Source organism: Macaca nemestrina, chromosome X (assembly GCF_043159975.1).
Source record: "Macaca nemestrina isolate mMacNem1 chromosome X, mMacNem.hap1, whole genome shotgun sequence".
NCBI lineage: Eukaryota > Metazoa > Chordata > Mammalia > Primates > Cercopithecidae > Macaca > Macaca nemestrina.
This window is the reverse complement of record NC_092145.1, coordinates 150,990,777-151,008,187: the sequence shown is the minus strand read 5'-3', so window position 1 is coordinate 151,008,187 and position 17,411 is coordinate 150,990,777. Positions and strand designations below refer to the sequence as shown.

The following is a 17,411-nucleotide window of genomic DNA, read 5'->3' as shown; positions in this document are numbered from 1 at the left end:
TAGTAGCCCAGTTATTCCCATAGCAGGGTTGAACTAGTGTCATCTTGAGTGTCAGACGTTTTCTTTTCCTAGCCTTCTCTTTTTCTCCCCTTTCCTCCAGTTTCAGTCAGTCTAGTTTATTTTCTTCATTAATTAACTATAAAGGAAGATGAAAGAAGTTATGGATGTCATAGCACAGAGAAAGCCAGCTGAAAATGAAATTCACATGGCCAGAACCTTCCTTACGAGGATTTTGAGAAATTCCATGAGGTACAGTCTGGGTTTTACAATTGCTTTCCTTCCATGGGGTGCTGAATTTGCCTTTTATACTTTCTCTTTGGTTCCTGGGAAACTATCATAAAGTCAGCATGTTCCACATTTTGCCACCCATATACTTTTCCTCGTTAAAATGATCTGAGTCATCGAAAGGTTTGTGTTATAAATGCTTTTCAGTTTTATTTTGTAAGATGTTCTTTATTGCATAATATTCTTTAATGTTTTTGCCTGCTGGGAAAAACGTCTGATCTCCACAAAGTATTTAAAGAGGCCCACTTGAGCTTGTTCTCCATTCTTGATTGGGCTATCAGCTGTCAGTTCTGTCCCAAATTAGAGAAAAGTAAAGCTGGCTTCCTACCATGAGGCTGGAGAAGTGAGTGCGGAAGGATCTCCTGCCCGGCAGTGTTCCCCTGGAGGCCCTATTGCATTACCGACATCCATCGGGATTTCTAACCAGACACACCTCATCACATCTGGGCAGATGTGGCCAAGACACTAAGAAGACACACATGGGATGGTGGGGACTGTGGCGGGGGAGCCCAGGAAAGCCCCTCTGTGTTCAGGAGCCCTGGCTGAAGGGACTCTAGCCTTTTGGTGCGGGTTGTCATGACTCCCTGGGGGGATCTTTGGTTGACTAAGAGACTCAGGGTAAGATGCAGCTACTAGTCTTAGTCAACCAGAAGGTGGCTGTCTTTACTTTGTTACCTAGGTAAACAGACACAGATAAGCTGTCTGAACTCTGTGTGACCCGACTGCCTAGGGGACTCATTTACCTTTTCTCCAGCGAAAGATAGGGGGTTCTCTGTGTGTTCATGTTGGGGCGGGCAGAGGGCAAAATTTGTGTACTCGTTTATTTAGAATAAACGTTCTTTATTTTTACATTTCTGAGATTTTAAATTGGCAAGTTAACCATATTTATGGAGGAACACATTTTAGAGATAAGGGCTGGCCGGGTCTACAGTGGCCCACACCTGTAATCCCAGTACCTTGGGAGGCCAAGATGAGTGGATCACTTGAGGTCAGGAGTTCAAGACCAGCCTGGCCAACATGGTGAAACCTGGTCTCTACTAAAAATACAGAAATTAGCTGGGCGTGGTGGTGAGCGCCTGTAATCCCAGCTACTTGGGAGGCTAAGGCAGGAGAAACACTTGAACCTGGGAGGCCCAGGTTGCAGTGATCCATTGCACTCCAGCCTGGGCGACAAAGTGAGACTCCATCTCAAAAATAAAGATAAGGGCTGCTGCACATCTGGAGCCTGTGATTCCCACTCTGGTTAGGGCAAATGGGTAGTGAGCAAAAATCTAAAAAGAAGGTGTGGGTTTGGATTAAGTGTGCAACCCCTGAACATGGTGCCATGCGCCTGCCTGAGTTGCTGTGACCAGTGTCAGTCTCTGCACTGTTTGGCACAAGCGTGCACGCTGTGCACATTCCCTGAACCCCCTGCACTGTTTGACTTGAGCACACACACGCTGCGTGCAGTCCCCGAGCCCCCTGCACTGTTTGGCATGAGTACACGTGCGCTGTGTGCGGTCCTCGAGCCCCTTGCACTGTTTGGCACGAGAGCGCATGCGCTGTGTGCGGTCCTCAACCCCCTGCACTGTTCGTTTGGCACAAGCGCACGTGCTGTGTGCGGTCCTGAGCCCCCTGCACTGTTTGGCACAAGCACACGTGCGCTGTGTGCAGTCCTCAAGCCCCCTGCACTGTTTGGCACGAGGGTGAGCGCTGTGTGCAGTCCCTGACCCCCGCCTCCCCTGCGTTCTTTTCTAGGAGGAGCGAGCTGGGCTGGAGGCCTCACTCCTGGCATGCCACCAAGTTCTCTGACAGCCACCCTGAGCTAGCGGCCTCCCCGTTCCCCTCCGCCAGCGGCTGTCCTTCCTGGTCTGGCCGACACCATGCGAGGTAGGCACCCATTCCCGTCCAGGACGCCAGGTTTGTTCAGCCTTCTACAGGGAGCACACTCCTGACTGCAGAATTATTTTGATGTTTCTGATGAGACTGGGCCACTGACACATAATCACAGTTGGAGTGCTCTGAATTTTTGACTGAACCGGCAAGCATGTGACACAAAATGAAATGGCAAGACAAGGCGTGAGCAAGAAGGGGAGCATAGGACTTGGGTTTCGGCCAAGCTCCTTTGGGATTGACCAGGTGGGATGCCAGGCGGTAGGGTTCTGAGCCGGTGGGATGGCGTTGACGGCACCCCTCTCCTTTCCAGGGTTTTACACATGGACTGGAAGGCAGGAGATCTATATGGGGCGGCAGGTGTATCTTGTAAAAGCTCCCAAGAGGTTCTGTTAAGCTTTGGTAGCCTCTCCTCAACCCTCTTGGCGTTAGTGGCAGTATCCTCACTAGTCTCCTGTTAAGAGGATGGCGGTAACGGCAGATAGTCTGGTTTTGGTGTGCGTGTGTGGATGTCTCCCTGCTTATGTGAGTGTGTGTGTGTGTGTGTATCTGTGTGTGTTTATGGGTGTGAGTGTGTGTGTGGGGTGTGAGTGTGCATGTGTATTTCTACATGTTTGTGTGTCCTTGTATGTGTATGAGTGTTCATGTGTCCATCTGTATGTGTTCATGTGTGCCTGTATGTGTGCATGTGCATCTATTTGCTTGTATGTGCATGTGTGTGCACGTGTATATGTATATGTGAGTGTGTGAGTATGAGTGAGCATGTCTGGTGTGTGTGTGTGTGTGTGTGTGTGCAGGTATGTGCGTATGTCTGGAGCTAATGTAACCACCCAGTTTTTGGCTATTAATAAATACTGGTCTTGGCTGGGCGCAATGGTTCATGCTGGTAATCCCAACACTTTGGGAAGCTAAGGTGGGAAGATTGCTTGAGTTCAAGACCACCCGGGACAACACAGCAAGACCCCATCAAAAGGCATCCGTTTGGTAAAAAGGCATGTCATGGGGAGGACACAGTCTTTTCAGCCTGTGCTCAGTTTCTCCCTGTCTCTGCTAAAATCCAGATGTACTGAGCTGCAACCTCAGCCTCAGCAACTTCACCCTGGGAAGTTGCTGTTTGGCGTTTTGGTATTTCCACGGAGGGCCAGCTGCATCCACCGCCTTGCCCTTTGCCATTGCTGATGCTAAAGCACACCCTGCCTTGTCCTTCTTCTCATTCTTGCAGTTCTTCCTCCCACGACCTGTCCAGTTCCTGGGAGCAGACGAACCTACAGCGCACCTTAGATCACTTCAGCTCCCTGGGGAGTGTTGGCAGCCTGGACCACCCCTCCAGTCGCCTCTCGGTGGCCAAGTCCAACAGCAGCATCGACCACCTGGGCAGCCACAGCAAGCGTGACTCAGCCTACGGCTCCTTCTCCACCAGCTCTAGCACTCCTGACCACACCTTGTCCAAAGCCGACACGTCCTCCGCAGAGAACATCCTCTACAGTGTAGGCCTCTGGGAGGCTCCCAGACAGGGTGGCCGGCAGGCCCAGGCCGCAGGTGACCCTCAGGGCTTGGAGGAGAAGCTAAGGTGTTTCCCGCCCAGGGTCCCCAGTGACAGCGACAAAGGCCCCAGGCCAGAGTACAATGCCGAGCCCAAGCTGGCTGTCCCTGGGAGGTCCAATTTTGGGCCAGTCTGGTATGTTCCTGATAAGAAGAAAGCACCAGCATCCCCACCCCCTCCCCCTCCCCCTCTCCGCAGTGACAGCTTTGCTGCCACCAAGAGCCACGAGAAGGCCCAGGGCCCTGTGTTCTCAGAGGTGGCCGTGGCACAGCACTTTACGGCCCCGGCCCAGGCTCAGCCCCGTGGTGACTGGAGACCAGAGCCCACTGATCGGCCTTGGAGGTCAGCACACCCAGGGAGCCTCGGGAAGGGATCGGGAGGCCCGGGCTGCCCACAGGAGGCCCGCGCAGATGGCAGCTGGCCACCCTCCAAGGATGGAGCTTCCAGTAGGCTGCAGGCCTCTCTGTCCAGCTCAGATGTGCGCCTTCCTCAGTCTCCTCATAGCGGCCGCCACCCTCCCCTGTACAGTGACCACAGCCCACTCTGTGCTGACAGCCTTGGGCAGGAGCCAGCGGCTGCCAGCTCCCAGAATGACAGCCTTCCTCAGGTGAGGGGGCTCAGCAGCTGTGACCAGAAGCTGGGGAGCGGCTGGCAGGGCCCCCGGCCCTGTGTGCAGGGAGGCCCGCAAGTGGCACAGCTCTGGGCAGGATGCTGGCCTTCTGACACGGCCCCTGGAGCCCTCAAGAGTCTTCCCCCACCCACGGTGGGCCAGAGCCCACACCGTCACCTACCTCAGCCTGAGGGTCCTCCAGATGCCTGCGAGACAGGACGGTGTTACCCACTGGACACAGGGGCCGAGGGCTGCTCCGCAGGAGCCCAGGAGCCTCCCATGGCCAGCCGTGTAGAAAAAGCCAGCATCACGTGGGCAGATGGGGAGAGCAGCAGGATCTGCCCGCAGGAGACACCCCTGTTGCACTCCCTGACCCAGGAGGGGAAACACCGGCCTGAGAGCAGCCCAGAGGACAGCGCCACCAGACCGCCACCGTTCGACGCCCATGTGGGCAAGCCCACCCGGAGAAGCGACCGCTTTGCGACCACCCTGCGGAATGAGATCCAGATGCGTCGAGCCAAGCTGCAGAAGAGCCGGAGCACAGTGGCTCTGACTGCAGCAGGCGAGGCGGAGGATGCCACCGGCCGCTGGAGGGTCAAGTTGGGAGGTGGCGCCCAGGAAGGACCCTTCGCTGGCACCTATAAAGACCACCTGAAGGAGGCCCAAGCCCGAGTCCTGAGGGCCACGTCCTTCAAGCGCCGCGACTTGGACCCCAACCCAGCAGATCTATACCCGGAGTCACTGGAACACCGGATGGGTGATCCAGACACTGTCCGCCACTTCTGGGAGGCAGGCCTGGCCCAGCCACCCTCATCTACAGGTGGCGGGCCCCACCCGCCCCGCATCGGAGGCCGGAGACGGTTCACAGCTGAGCAGAAACTGAAGTCCTACTCGGAACCCGAGAAGATGAATGAGGTGGGCCTCACGAGGGGCTACAGTCCTCACCAGCACCCCAGGACATCTGAGGATACTGTGGGCACGTTTGCTGACAGGTGGAAGTTTTTTGAGGAAACGAGCAAACCTGTTCCCCAGAGGCCTGCCCAGAGGCAAGTGCTTCATGGAATCCTGAGAGACAAGCCAGAGAGGCCGTGGACAGTGGGCCGCACGTGTGAGGGCACGGAGCCCTGGTCGCGCACCACCTCCCTTGGGGACAGCCTCAACGCTCACAGCACAGCGGAGAAGACAGGGACGTCAGACCCGCCGCAGAGGCTCGGCACCTTTGCAGAGTATCAGGCCTCCTGGAAGGAACAGAGGAAGCCTCTGGAGGCCAGGAGCTCCGGGCGCTGCCACTCAGCGGATGACATCCTGGATGTGGGCCTGGACCCGCACGAGAGGCCGCAGCACGTTCATGGGAGGTCCCGGTCTTCGCCATCCACAGACCACTACAAGCAGGTAAGCATGGAGCCACAGCAGGGGCATGGCCCCTGCTGACCATCATCTTAACCTGAGGACAGGACACACCCAGAATGCAGTGGCTGACGCCAGGACTACTCATCTCCAGCTGTGTGAGCATTTACCTTTTCCAGATCTCCTAGTGTCCTCTGTGTCAGAGGTATTTGGGGACAAAATTGACACATTCTAGACAATTTAAAGTGCCATATTCCCGAAAACCCACATTTTTTTCATTCCCGTTCTCGTTGCCATAATCTCTGGCTTTAAATGTGTTTCCCCTTAAGTAGCTTGCTCCTGCCTTCATACTCAGCAAAGAACTTGGAGGGAGAAACTATGGGAAATGATAACTAACACCTCTGACATGGAAATGTGTGGTTTATGTAAAAGCTTAACGTGACATACAATAGCCACTTTTCAAACACTGATGGATGACATTTAATATTTATAGTATTTGGGTTTTTTTAGTATTCTGTTTTTTATTTGCAAGTATTTTCAAGGATTGCTCTGGGGCAAAATGTATTTAAAACACATTAGCCGGGCGCGGTGGCTCACGCCTGTAATCCCAGCACTTTGGGAGGCCGAGGCGGGCGGATCACAAGGTCAGGAGATCGAGACCACGGTGAAACCCCGTTTCTACTAAAAATACAAAAAATTAGCCGGGTGCGGTGGCGGGCGCCTGTAGTCCCAGCTACTCAGGAGGCTGAGGCAGGAGAATGGCGTGAACCCGGGAGGCGGAGCTTGCAGTGAGCCGAGATTGCGCCACTGTACTCCAGCCTGGGCGACAGAGCGAGACTCTGTCTCAAAAAAAAAAAAAAAAAAAAACACATTAAGTGTTTGCACTTTTTTAAGGTGAGAGTTTTGATGGTGAGAGTTAATGTCCAGCTTTCTAGAAAACTGCATAGTTCTTAGCCCTGCTTCAAAGTTGACAGCCTCTTTCTCTCTCGCCCCTGCCCTCTTTGAAAGCTTTTTCTCCCTATTACATCTGCACTTGCACATCTCAAAGAAAAAAAAAGTTCTGCAGTGATAGATGCAGTTTCTTTTTAAAAGAATCCAGGGTGGGTGTGGTGGTGCATTTGCAATTCTAGCACTTTGGAAGACTGAGGAAGGATGATCACTTGAGGCCAGGAGTTCCAGACCAGTCTGGGCAACAAAACAAGACCTTATCTCTACAAAAAAAGAAAAAACACTTAGCCAGGTGTGGCGGTGCCCAGGAGGTTCAGGTTGCAGTGAACTGTGTTCTCACCACTATACTCCAGCTTGGGCAAAAGAGCAAGACTCTGTCTCAAAAAAAAAAAAAAAAAAGAACCAGTAGTATATTTAATACAAGATACCTAATATGTGCATGGAAAGAAGGCTGCTGGTTTGCTCTGTGGTGTCCCAGCCCTGAAAATCCATACAGATGCTGTGAGTGTTTTTTTCCACCGTTGGATACCCTGGCTTGTGGCTGTTCAGCATGACCTCTGAGAATTCCATGCTTGCTCTGTCAGGAGCAAAGAATCCCGGGCTCTGGCGAGTACTAGAGCTTGAGGCTTCACTGCTGTAATTTGTGACCGGCTGTATTTTATTTTATTTCTTTTGGCCAATTGTGCCACACGGTTTTACAGGCTTCACGTAGGAGTTGTTTCCTGCCCAGAACAGAAGTGGACGCGGGGTCTTAGTTCAGTCGTCTCAATGAAATGCTTTGTAGAGCTGCCCTGGCAAGGCAAACCCACAAATGAGGGCTTTCATAATCACAGATGTCCTGAGGAAGGCAGCTTGAGGACTTGGTGTCTTACTGTGTTGCCCTTTGCAGGAAGCTTCTGTCGAACTGCGAAGGCAGGCAGGGGACCCTGGCGAGCACAGAGAAGAGCTTCCCTTCGCAGTCCGGGCCAAGGAGGGACAGTCCACGCTGAGGTGGGTGAAATTTGGATTCAGAGTTACTGAAGAGGTGTCTGGGGGTGGGCTTCTGTATGGGTGGGTGCTTGGTTAACATGGCTAGACGTCTGGCTTTTGCCAAACCCAAAGCGGCTGAAATCCAGCATAATTTCCAGCTTCCCTGATGCACTGGAGGTCTGGGCAGAGCCTGTGCACCCTGCGGCCCTGCCCAGAGACACATCCCAGGGCAGGGAGGCCTTCTTACACGGCGGTGACATTTTTTTGGTTCTTAAAATGGCTACTGTGTTTTCCACACGGTAAGACTGCTTATGGAGACATAATGAGAAGTCCAGTTTAACATACTGGAGCTGCACGTCTTTGCACAGAGCGCCTTATGGAAGGGCAGCTTTAGCTATCTAGCACACAGCTGTGTGCCTAGCTGCGGCCTGGAAATCGGAGTTGCCTCTAAGGATTATTAGTAGGAAAGGAACGGGCAGGCTTTCCTAAATTGGACCTAATTAATGAGTTAATTTTGAGCTTTAAAATAGAAATCGAGTTAGTCGACTCCCAAAGAGAGGCTGCAAGCATCTGCAGAAACTGTGGCAGCAGCAGGAGATTAGAGCGTTTTGTGCCGTAATTCCAGAATGTGCACTAGGCCACTTAGTTGTGGCGAGGACAGGGTTAGATTAAATACATAGTATAATCTGGGCCAGGCGTAGTGGTTCACACCTGTATTCCCAGCACTTTGGGAGGCTGAGGCAGGTGAATTGCTTGAGCCCAGGAGTTCAAGACCAGCCTGGGCAACATGGTGAGATCCCGTCTCACTAAAAATAGAAAAAAACGAAAAAATTAGCCGGGTGTGGTGGCAGGTTCCTGTAGTCCCAGCTACTCTGGAGGCTGAGCTACTCATTCAAGCACAAGAATCGCTTGAACCCAGGAAGTGGACGTTGCAGTGAATGGGGATTGCACCACTGCACTCCAGCCTGGGCAACAGAGCGAGACCCTGTCTCAAAAAAAAAAAAATAGTATAATCTTCCCCTTCATCACATGAGGAGGGCAGGAGGAGAGTGCGTCTCTGCAGAAGATGTGGTGCAATCTTGTTTTTAAAAGGCGGTTGGAGGGATGGGAGTAAATGCACGACAGGGTTCCTGGGTGTGGATTGTTCTGTCGCCTTGAGAATCTTGTGTGATTGCTGTGACATTCACGTTAAACACCGACCTCAAAACTCAAGGTTCTGTTGCAGAAATTACCAATTTAAAAGTTTGCTTTCAAGAGCCTCATGTAATGGGGTTTTATTTCATTTGGCCTTAAACAGAGCTGTTAGCCTTCTACAAGGGGATCAAATATTTATGTGACTCTGCAGCGACAGGATTGATATTGTGTCTGCTTGGGGAGGAAGTCTCTGCAGTTACTTAACAGACTCTGAGGCTGAAACCAAGAATGCGTGGGTCAGAAAGGCCGACGAATAATCCACCTACAGAATTTAGCTGTGTCTGAGAAGCACAATTAGAGCTTTATGACTGTGGATTCCAAGTGGGTCACGTGCCGAGCACCAGCTGCAGTCTGTTTTCCAAGCCAGCTCCCAGGCCGTTGAGGCCGGCCGTGTGGTATATCGCGGGCAGTGCTCGATGGGCTCTGCACATGCGGGCCTTGCTTTGCCCCTGCGCTGTGCTTGATGCCACAAGCGTATCATCTGTGCAGAGGGCACCCGTGCTGGTGAGAATGTATAGCTCTGCTGTGCATGGAGGGGGTCGCCCTGAACAGCTGTCACGTGCAGGCTGTGTGAGAGTGAGTGAATGGCACTGTCGATACTGAAAGGATCGAGAGGAAGCAGGGGCCCCATGCCTCATTCATCAAGGCCGTGTCTTCCAGCAGACTGCATAGCCACTCCAAAGAAATTAGTTCCAGAAACTCTCTGCTTTTGAGCTACTAACCCAGCAATTTTCAGAATTGTTGGGTGCGTTTTTTTTGTTTTTTTTTTTTGAGTGGTGAGGCGTGATGAAATTTGGGAATATGTGGGTTGAAAAGTTGTTTTCAACTTTTTTCAGAGACTCTTTAATTTCTGAAGGACCAGCAAGAAAGAATACACTTGAAAAATTTAAATGGAAAATAATAGAAGTCAAAGTTCAGGCAAGGGATTGTCCTTTGCCCACCAAAAAGAAAATCTAGAATACAAAGGTTTGAAGATACCCAATGTTTTGCATAAGTTTAAAATAACGTAGACATGTCTGTGTAAATCATATGAAGTGCTGCTGTGATAACCGATGCATAACAAAAAGTATGTATTGTTGTATTCTGTTTGGATAACAAAAGAATGTTGAGATCAGAATTTTTGTTGTTGTTGTTGCTCTGGTGAACCAAATAGAGATAACATTTTTTGTGAAGTTCAAGATCCTATGTTAATATAAAGACAAGTAGGGCAAATTGAATTGACGATACTTTTTTTTTAAGTTATGTGATGCTTCAGAAGCTCAGAGGAGAGAGAGCAAAGTGACTTCTGGCTGGGTTGTGGGAGAAACAGGTGGTGGTTGAGCTAAAATAGAACTGAACCTGAGGGAGCAGACCCAGCACGTTTGCTTCCCTCCAGCTCTTCTGTCCTGAACAGCCCACCGCCCGCCACCCTCACTGCCATCAGAGGCTTCACCCCAGACCTGCAAGATCAGGCATCATAGCCAGCAGGAGCCTGCTTTGGGGAAATGCTCTCTCCTGCTGACTTGGGGCCCCTTGAATACTGGTCTGTTTCCTAGTGTGGCCATAACAAACTCCCCAAGACTGGGGAGCTCAAAACAACAGAAGTGGATTCTCCCACAATCCTAGAGGCTGGAAGTTCCAGATCAAAGTGTGACAGGGCTGATTCCTCCTGGGGCCTCTCTCCTAGGCTTGTAGATGCTGTCTTCTCCCTGTGTCCTCACAGGGTCGTCCCTCTGTGCATTTTTGTATCATTTCTTCTTATAAGGACCCCAGTCCTATTGGATCAGAGCCCTCCCCAATGGAACCCAATTACCTAATTTTGCCTTAATTACTTCTTCTAAGGTCCTGTCTTCCAATGCAGTCACATTCTGAGATACTAAGGGTTAGGGCTTTAGCACATGGATTTTGTGGGGCACAGTTCAGTCCCTAACACTGGGAGAAATGTCCCTGCTTCTCCATTCTACCTTTATAGTAACCACTTCTGTCAGCTCTCTCAGGAGGTGTCATCCTACCCTTGAGCTGATCAGGCTTTATGTTCATGACAGATGTGAAAGCCTTTAAGATGAAGGGAAGAGGGAGCTGTCACCTTGTGGGTGGCACAGAAGAGGGGCATTTGGCAAAACCTGACTGGAGGGCTTTTTGAGGAACCTGTCTGGAGGGTTCCTTGACACCATGCAACTGAAGGTTGACAGTCGTACACACCTTCTGGTTCAATCATTCTATCTTTTTTTTTTTTTTTTTTTGAGGCGGAGTCTTCACTCTGTCGCCCAGGCTGGAGTGCAGTGGCACCATCTCGGCTCACTGCAAGCTCCGCCTCCCGGGTTCGCGCCATTCTCCTGCCTCAGCCTCCCGAGTAGCTGGGACTACAGGCGCCCGCCACCGCGCCCGGCTAATTTTTTGTATTTTAGTAGAGACGGGGTTTCACCGTGTTAGCCAGGATGGTCTCGATCTCCTGACCTCGTGATCCGCCCGCCTCGGCCTCCCAAAGTGCAGGGATTACAGGCGTGAGCCACCGCGCCCGGCCAATCATTCCATCTTTTAAGAGTTTACTTTGAAAGTGGACATCTACTGCCCCGTGAATGTGCTAACCTCTTCAGACTGGGATGGTTTGGCAGGGGGACAGTGACTCTTAAACTCACTTCACGAATGTATTTGCACACTTTCACTATTCCTTGCTGTCTGCTGGGCTGGACTGTTGGCTCCCAGAAGACTGGATTTTTCTTTTTCATTTCTCAGTACCCTGTACCTGACATATATCCTGCGCAGATTACGTGCTCAATAAATGGTTGGATGAATGGAAGGAGTGGTGGATGGACAGATGGGTGGATGAGTAGACGGATGGACCAGTCCTCAGGTAGATAGTTGGAGGATGGGGAGGGTGGGTGGATGAATAGTTGGATGGATGGAAGGGTAAGTGGATAGATGGATGCATGGATGGATACATGGATGAGATGTAGGGGTACATGGATGGATAGATGGATGAATGGAAGAGTAAGTGGATGGATGGATGGATAGATGGGTATGTGGATGGATACAGAGGTGTATGGATGGATGGATGGGAGGGTAAGTGGATGGATGGACGAATGGAAAAATAAGTGGGTGGATGGATGGATGGATGAAAGGGAGGGTGAGTGGGTGGATGGATGGGAGGGTAGGTGAATGGATGGAAGGGTAAGGGCATGGATGGATACATGGGTGCATGGATGGATGGAGGCATGGGAAGGTGGATGGGTGAGTGAATGGGAAGATAGAAGGATGGGTAGGTGGATATATAAGCAGATGGATTGGTGGCTGAATGGATAAATATCAGCCTGACCTTCCTTGAGTCAGTCTTTCTTGATTGTGGTGAATAATCTTTCCATATTGGTACATTCTGTGTCCTAAAATTTTATTTAGAATTTTAGTTTACACACTAGTAAGTGAAATCGCCTCTACTTATCCTTCTGCACTAGTATGGCATTTGGAATCAAGAAGACATAAACATCTCAAAATAAATTTGGTAGCACAGATCTGTTTTTGGTATGAGATTTTAGACCTCGTAGGAAAGTTTAGAGGTACCACATTTGTTCGTTGCTCCTCAATTTCGAGAGGCCTTGGGTGAGGACTGTGTTCTGGGTGGCTCCAGAGACTGACACTGAAATGAGATCCGGGGGCGGCCTCTGGAGCTGTGGGTGCTGGCAGTGTCTTCCTTCTCTGCCTTCTTGCAGCCACTTCCGCCCCCGCCTGCAGGAGCCACTGCCAAGCACTGATGAGCTGGCACTGACCTCAGGCTTGTATTTTGTTGGGACAGATGGGAGGGGAGGCGAAGAATGAGAGTATATCCTAAATCCTAATACCAGCTGAACATTGAATGTATATGAAATAGAGCTCTTTAGGGAACAATTTGCTTTCATATAATATTTGTAAACAAGCTAAATGAACCTGAGGGTCATCTTCCTGGATGTTTTCCCTGAGAGGTGACTTGGTGTACAGAGGTTCGTGTGAAGACCAATTTTTCATTTACAAAACAAACTCCTTCATGTAGATTTCAGAACAAGTAACAGATTTGTCATCCAAGCTCTCCCCCTCATTTGTCACTTTAGGGCAGACGTTTGCTTTCCCTGGCCTTCAATTAGCTCAGGGCAATTGAAGCTTTCCATTCTGAGCTGCTGTGCTAGGTAATTATGAAGACTGTGCTGGATTGGGTCAGGATAAAAAGGTGAAACTTGATCTTGGAATTTTGTCGGGGCAGAGCCCAGCATTCTGCATAGCTTTGTACAGTGTAGTACTGCATGCTGAACGGAAAGGTTCTTCTTGTGCAGGATGTAACAGCCTCCCCCCAGAAGGGATAAACGGTAGCTGTAGGAGAGAGACTGTAGTATGGGTCTAGTGGGCTTGTCTTTATGTCTTTTTTTTTTATGTAGTTTTTTGAGACAGGGTCTCGCCATGTCGCCCAGGCTGGAGTGTAGTGGTGCAACCTCTGCTCACCGCAGCTTCCACCTCCTGGGCTCAAGTGATCCTCCCACCTCAGCCTCTGGAGTAGCTGGGACTACAGGTACACACCACCATGCCAGCTAATTTTTGTATTTTTTTGTAAAGATGAGGTCTCACCATGTTGCCCAAGCTGGTCTTGAACTCCTGAGCTCCAGCGATCCACCCATCTCAGCCTCCCAAAGTGCTGGGATTACAGGTGTGAGCCACCACACCTGGCCTTGTTTTTACAATTTCCCCTTACATTTATACCCATGGGAACTTAAACCCAGAATCGAGACAGGCGGCCACCTGTTTGTTTACTTTTTGGTTTGGTCTCGTGATTCCACATTATTTAGAAGGAGTAGCTTTCAGGTGATAGTTTACGGTTACAGGATTTCAGCTAAGGAGGAGAAGCGAGAGCAGGGAGGCAGATCCACAAAGCCCTCGTGTGGAGGGAGAAGAGTGCAAAAGGAGGCTGAAAGTGACCAACGTCCCGAGATGCCAGAGCTGAGGGAAGCCAGAGGGAAATGCAGAGGAAAATTTAACTCAAGCATCTCAGTTCTAGATGGGGCAGGTAAGCAGTCTTCTACAAACAGAATCTGTGTCATTGAGCAGGGCACAGTGGCATGTGTCTCTAATCCCAGCACTTTGGGAGGCTGAGGCAGGTGGATCACTTGAGTCCAGGAGTTCGAGACCAGCTGAGGCCACCTAGCAATGCCCCATCTCTACAAAAAATACAACAGTTGCTGCCCCGTGGTTGGGTGCCAACATACATAGCTGTACTTGCACAGGCTCCTTGATCCCTCATGTGACTCCCAGGCTGTGGCCTGAGACTTGCCTTTCCAGAAGAATCCAGCCCTGTGGAAAGCTGCCCCTTTGTTTCCCAGCAGCCCCATCCCTGGTGCCTACCCAAGAGCTCCCGCTAGCCAGGTGAGCCACTGGCGGCCTCTCTTGGGGGAGAGACTCCCGTAGCACGTGCTGAGGTGGCAGCCCCGCTCCGCTCTGCCTCTCCTCTGGCCTCCTTTCTTGTCAGCTGGCTGCGTTCTTCAAAGCTCTCAGCCTCTGGGCTGACCTTGGCTGAGTTCGCATGTTACGGGATCCTTTGGGGCTTTCACCTTTCTCCAGAGAGCTACCTGGAAATGTAGATGTCCATTCTCCCCTTTAGCTTCTTCTAGCCTCCATTCCTCTTGGCTGTGTCCTAGTCCAGTCCCCCACCCAGGTTGGGCCGAGGTGACACACCCACCCAGAAGGCTGTACAGATTGATCAATCGATTGATTCATTGACAGGGTCTCGCTCTGTCGCCCAGGCTGATGTGCAATAGCACAATCATGGCTCACTGCAGCCTCGACCTCCAAGCTCAAGCGATCCTCCCAAGTAGCTGGGATCACAGGCATGCGCCAGCACACCTAGCTCATTAAAAAAACAAAAAAAGTTTTTGTAGACAAGGCCTCGCAGTGTTGCTCAGGCTGGCCTCAAACTCCTGGCCTCAAGTGATCCTCTTGCCTCGGCCTCTCAGAGTGCTGGGATTACAAGGGTGAGTCACCACACCACACCCAGCCAATGTGTTCATTTTTAAAGTTTGACTTAAGAGTCCCAGAGATTCAGTGTCTTATGTGGCTGTTAGGTCCTTGCAGTTAGTCTCAGAAATCGATTTAGCTCATCTGTTTTCTGAAGGCCCACACATTTGAAATAAAAAAAGAAATCGTTCTGAGTCACCTCCTTCTCAATATAAATAGAAAATGCATTCAAATATTCCCACAAGTTTTGTGTCTTTTAAATCTGCACAAACCCAAAGAATTCCTAGAGGAGGCCACCAGAGCTAGCAGTATGTGTCAGGTCTGCATCCCCCCGGGCCAGCTGAGCAGCCCGCTTCAGGCCTCTTCATACCACACAGCTCACCACCACCTCCACCGCCAGGAGAATCCAGAAGGCTGGAGGGCGAAGGAGGACTGACGCATGGGCGGTGATGATGCGGGAGCCAGTGATGTATTTCTGCTTTGGGCTTTCTCACACGTGGCACTTGGAGCACATCCTTGGCAACATGTCTGTCCTCTTTGCCAGTTTAAATTTTTGTGTTTTCGTTTCCATGCTAGCTCTTAGAATCTAAATCAAGTGTTGTGGATGGTGTGCAAGACCATGGCTGTGTGTGTGAGTCTCATTGACCACAGTGCTGACCCAATTTCCTTTGGTGGGAGTAAAGAGTAAGTTCAGGACTCCCCTGTAAATGATGTGCTCTCCCGTGGATGAGGGACAAGAAGGACATCAGGGTACTATGCCAGCAGAACTCTGTGCCCTGTTAGTCGAAACAAAAGTGATGGCTGAGATTAGTCCTTCTGTGGCACCCAGGAAACTTTGATAGCTGGGCCAAGAAGCAGCGGCGCTGCAATGCCCCGGGCCGTGAGCATCATGGTTCATGCTCAGCAAAGCCACATCACCTGTCATATAGACCCGACATCAGCTTTACAGTTTTGCTTGCATATAACTTGCAACTTTCTTTTGTGTTTTATAGCCTAAGAACTATTAAAATAAGGAAACAGATTTTATATATAGACATTAAACAGTCTAATAAAAAAATCAAAACCACATATTGTATGATGCCATTTATATAAAATGTCCAGAATAGGCACATCTGTAGATAGAAAGTAGATTAGTGGCTGCCAGGGGTTAAGGGGGCAGAAGTGAGGGAGAGACTGTTCATGAGCATGGCGTTTCTTTCTGGAGTAATGAAAATCCTCTGGAATTAGATAGTGGTGATGGTGACTGTTGTGACTATACTAAAAACTACTGAACTGTGCTGTTTCAAAGGGCAAATTTTATGACATATTAATTTTATCTCAGTCTTTAAAAAAAAATCTCAGCACTGGGAATCCATAAGAAAACTTCTTTTTAGTTTAAAATGGGTCTGTCAGGCCGGGCGTGGTGGCTCATGCTGTAATCCCAGCACTCTGGGAGGCCAAGGCGGGTGGATCACCTGAGGTCAGGAATTCGAGACCAGCCTGGCCAACATGGTGAAACCCCGTCTCTACTAAAAAATTAGCCAGGTGTGGTGGCAGGCACCTGTAATCCCAGCTACTGGGGAGGCTGAGGCAGGAGAATCGCTTGAACCTGGGAGGCGGAGGTTGCCGTGAGCTGAGATGGTGCCACTGCACTCCAGCCTGAGCAACAAGAGTGAAACTGTCTCAAAAATAAATAAATAAATAAATAAATAAATAAATAAAATGGGTCTGTGCATTAAGTGGCTGTAGTTCAGAGATTGACAAAGGTTGGGGAAAATGAGATGATAAATATTTTTGGCTCAGAGGGAATTAGTGTCCCTGCTGCGACCACTCAGCTCTGCCGTGATGGCGCAAAAGCAGCCACACGGTGACCAGGTTGCCCTCCCTGCAGGCCTGCTAAGAGGACTCTGGCTAGATTCCAGCCCTTGCTGGTCCCCCTGGTGGGGAGTGGCAGGGGAGGTGGGCAGCATCCCTATTGTCCCACCGAACCCAGCAGCCACAGGGGCCTTTCCCTTCTTCACATTCCTTCCTGCCCTGCCCTAAAGCAGGAAGCAAGACAAGGAAACCTCTGAGTCAGGTATGTGGATGTCCCCTGCAGAACTCACCTGGTCCCTTCTTTCAAGTCATTTGTTTCTTTCTGTGAGTCAGCCCTGCCTCCTGTTTACCAGGCACAGGTGGTTTTACCTGTGGCTCCCTGAGCATGACTGGAGTCGGTGTGACACAGGCTGTGTCTCTGAATAGAAAGTCTCCACACTGCCGTGCTGCTCTCCACTCTGTGTTAGCCCACTGTATGCACCAGAGCTCCCTCCCGGCTCCCCATCTCCTAAGCAAATCCCACACACCTGCATCCCATCCTTCCTCAGCTCACTTCCGGAATTGTCTGCAGAGCTTGAGTCTCATGATTTGTGAGACACTCTCAAGCAGCTCACCCAAATCGGGTGGTGTCAGATGGTGAAAGTCTGAGGGGTCTAGGTCAGGGTCACTTGGAAACAAGTTCCTGGGGGAGCAGAGCAACTTTCTTCTCTACTTCGAAGAATATGATAAAGCACCCCTAGACTCACTGGTTTCGAGTTCTAGGGAAGCAGATATTGATGACTCAACAGAGGAAAGAATTGTGTAATCATTGCTTTAGTCAGGGGTTAGCAAACTATGGTCAACAGGCCAACTCTGGCCCCCTGTCTGTTTTTTTAAATAAAGTTTTATTGGCATGCAGCC

The 17,411-nt window shown here is 50.4% G+C and overlaps 1 protein-coding gene across 3 annotated transcripts in view; it reads left to right on the top strand.

Annotated features, from left to right (window-relative positions):
• The window catches only part of LOC105478107 (shroom family member 2), a 164,505-nt gene that overhangs the window by 103,516 nt on the left and 43,578 nt on the right, over window positions 1-17,411 (top strand). For 2 of the 3 annotated variants that reach the window (XM_011735095.3, XM_024791642.2), the window contains exons 3-5: window positions 2,023-2,154; window positions 3,380-5,702; window positions 7,495-7,595. In XM_011735095.3, coding sequence (XP_011733397.1) covers window positions 2,023-2,154; window positions 3,380-5,702; window positions 7,495-7,595 — 2,556 coding nt within the window. Of the gene's footprint in view, window positions 1-150; window positions 250-2,022; window positions 2,155-3,379; window positions 5,703-7,494; window positions 7,596-17,411 lie in introns of those variants that run through there. The other variant, XM_024791643.2, reaches the window with a different exon arrangement.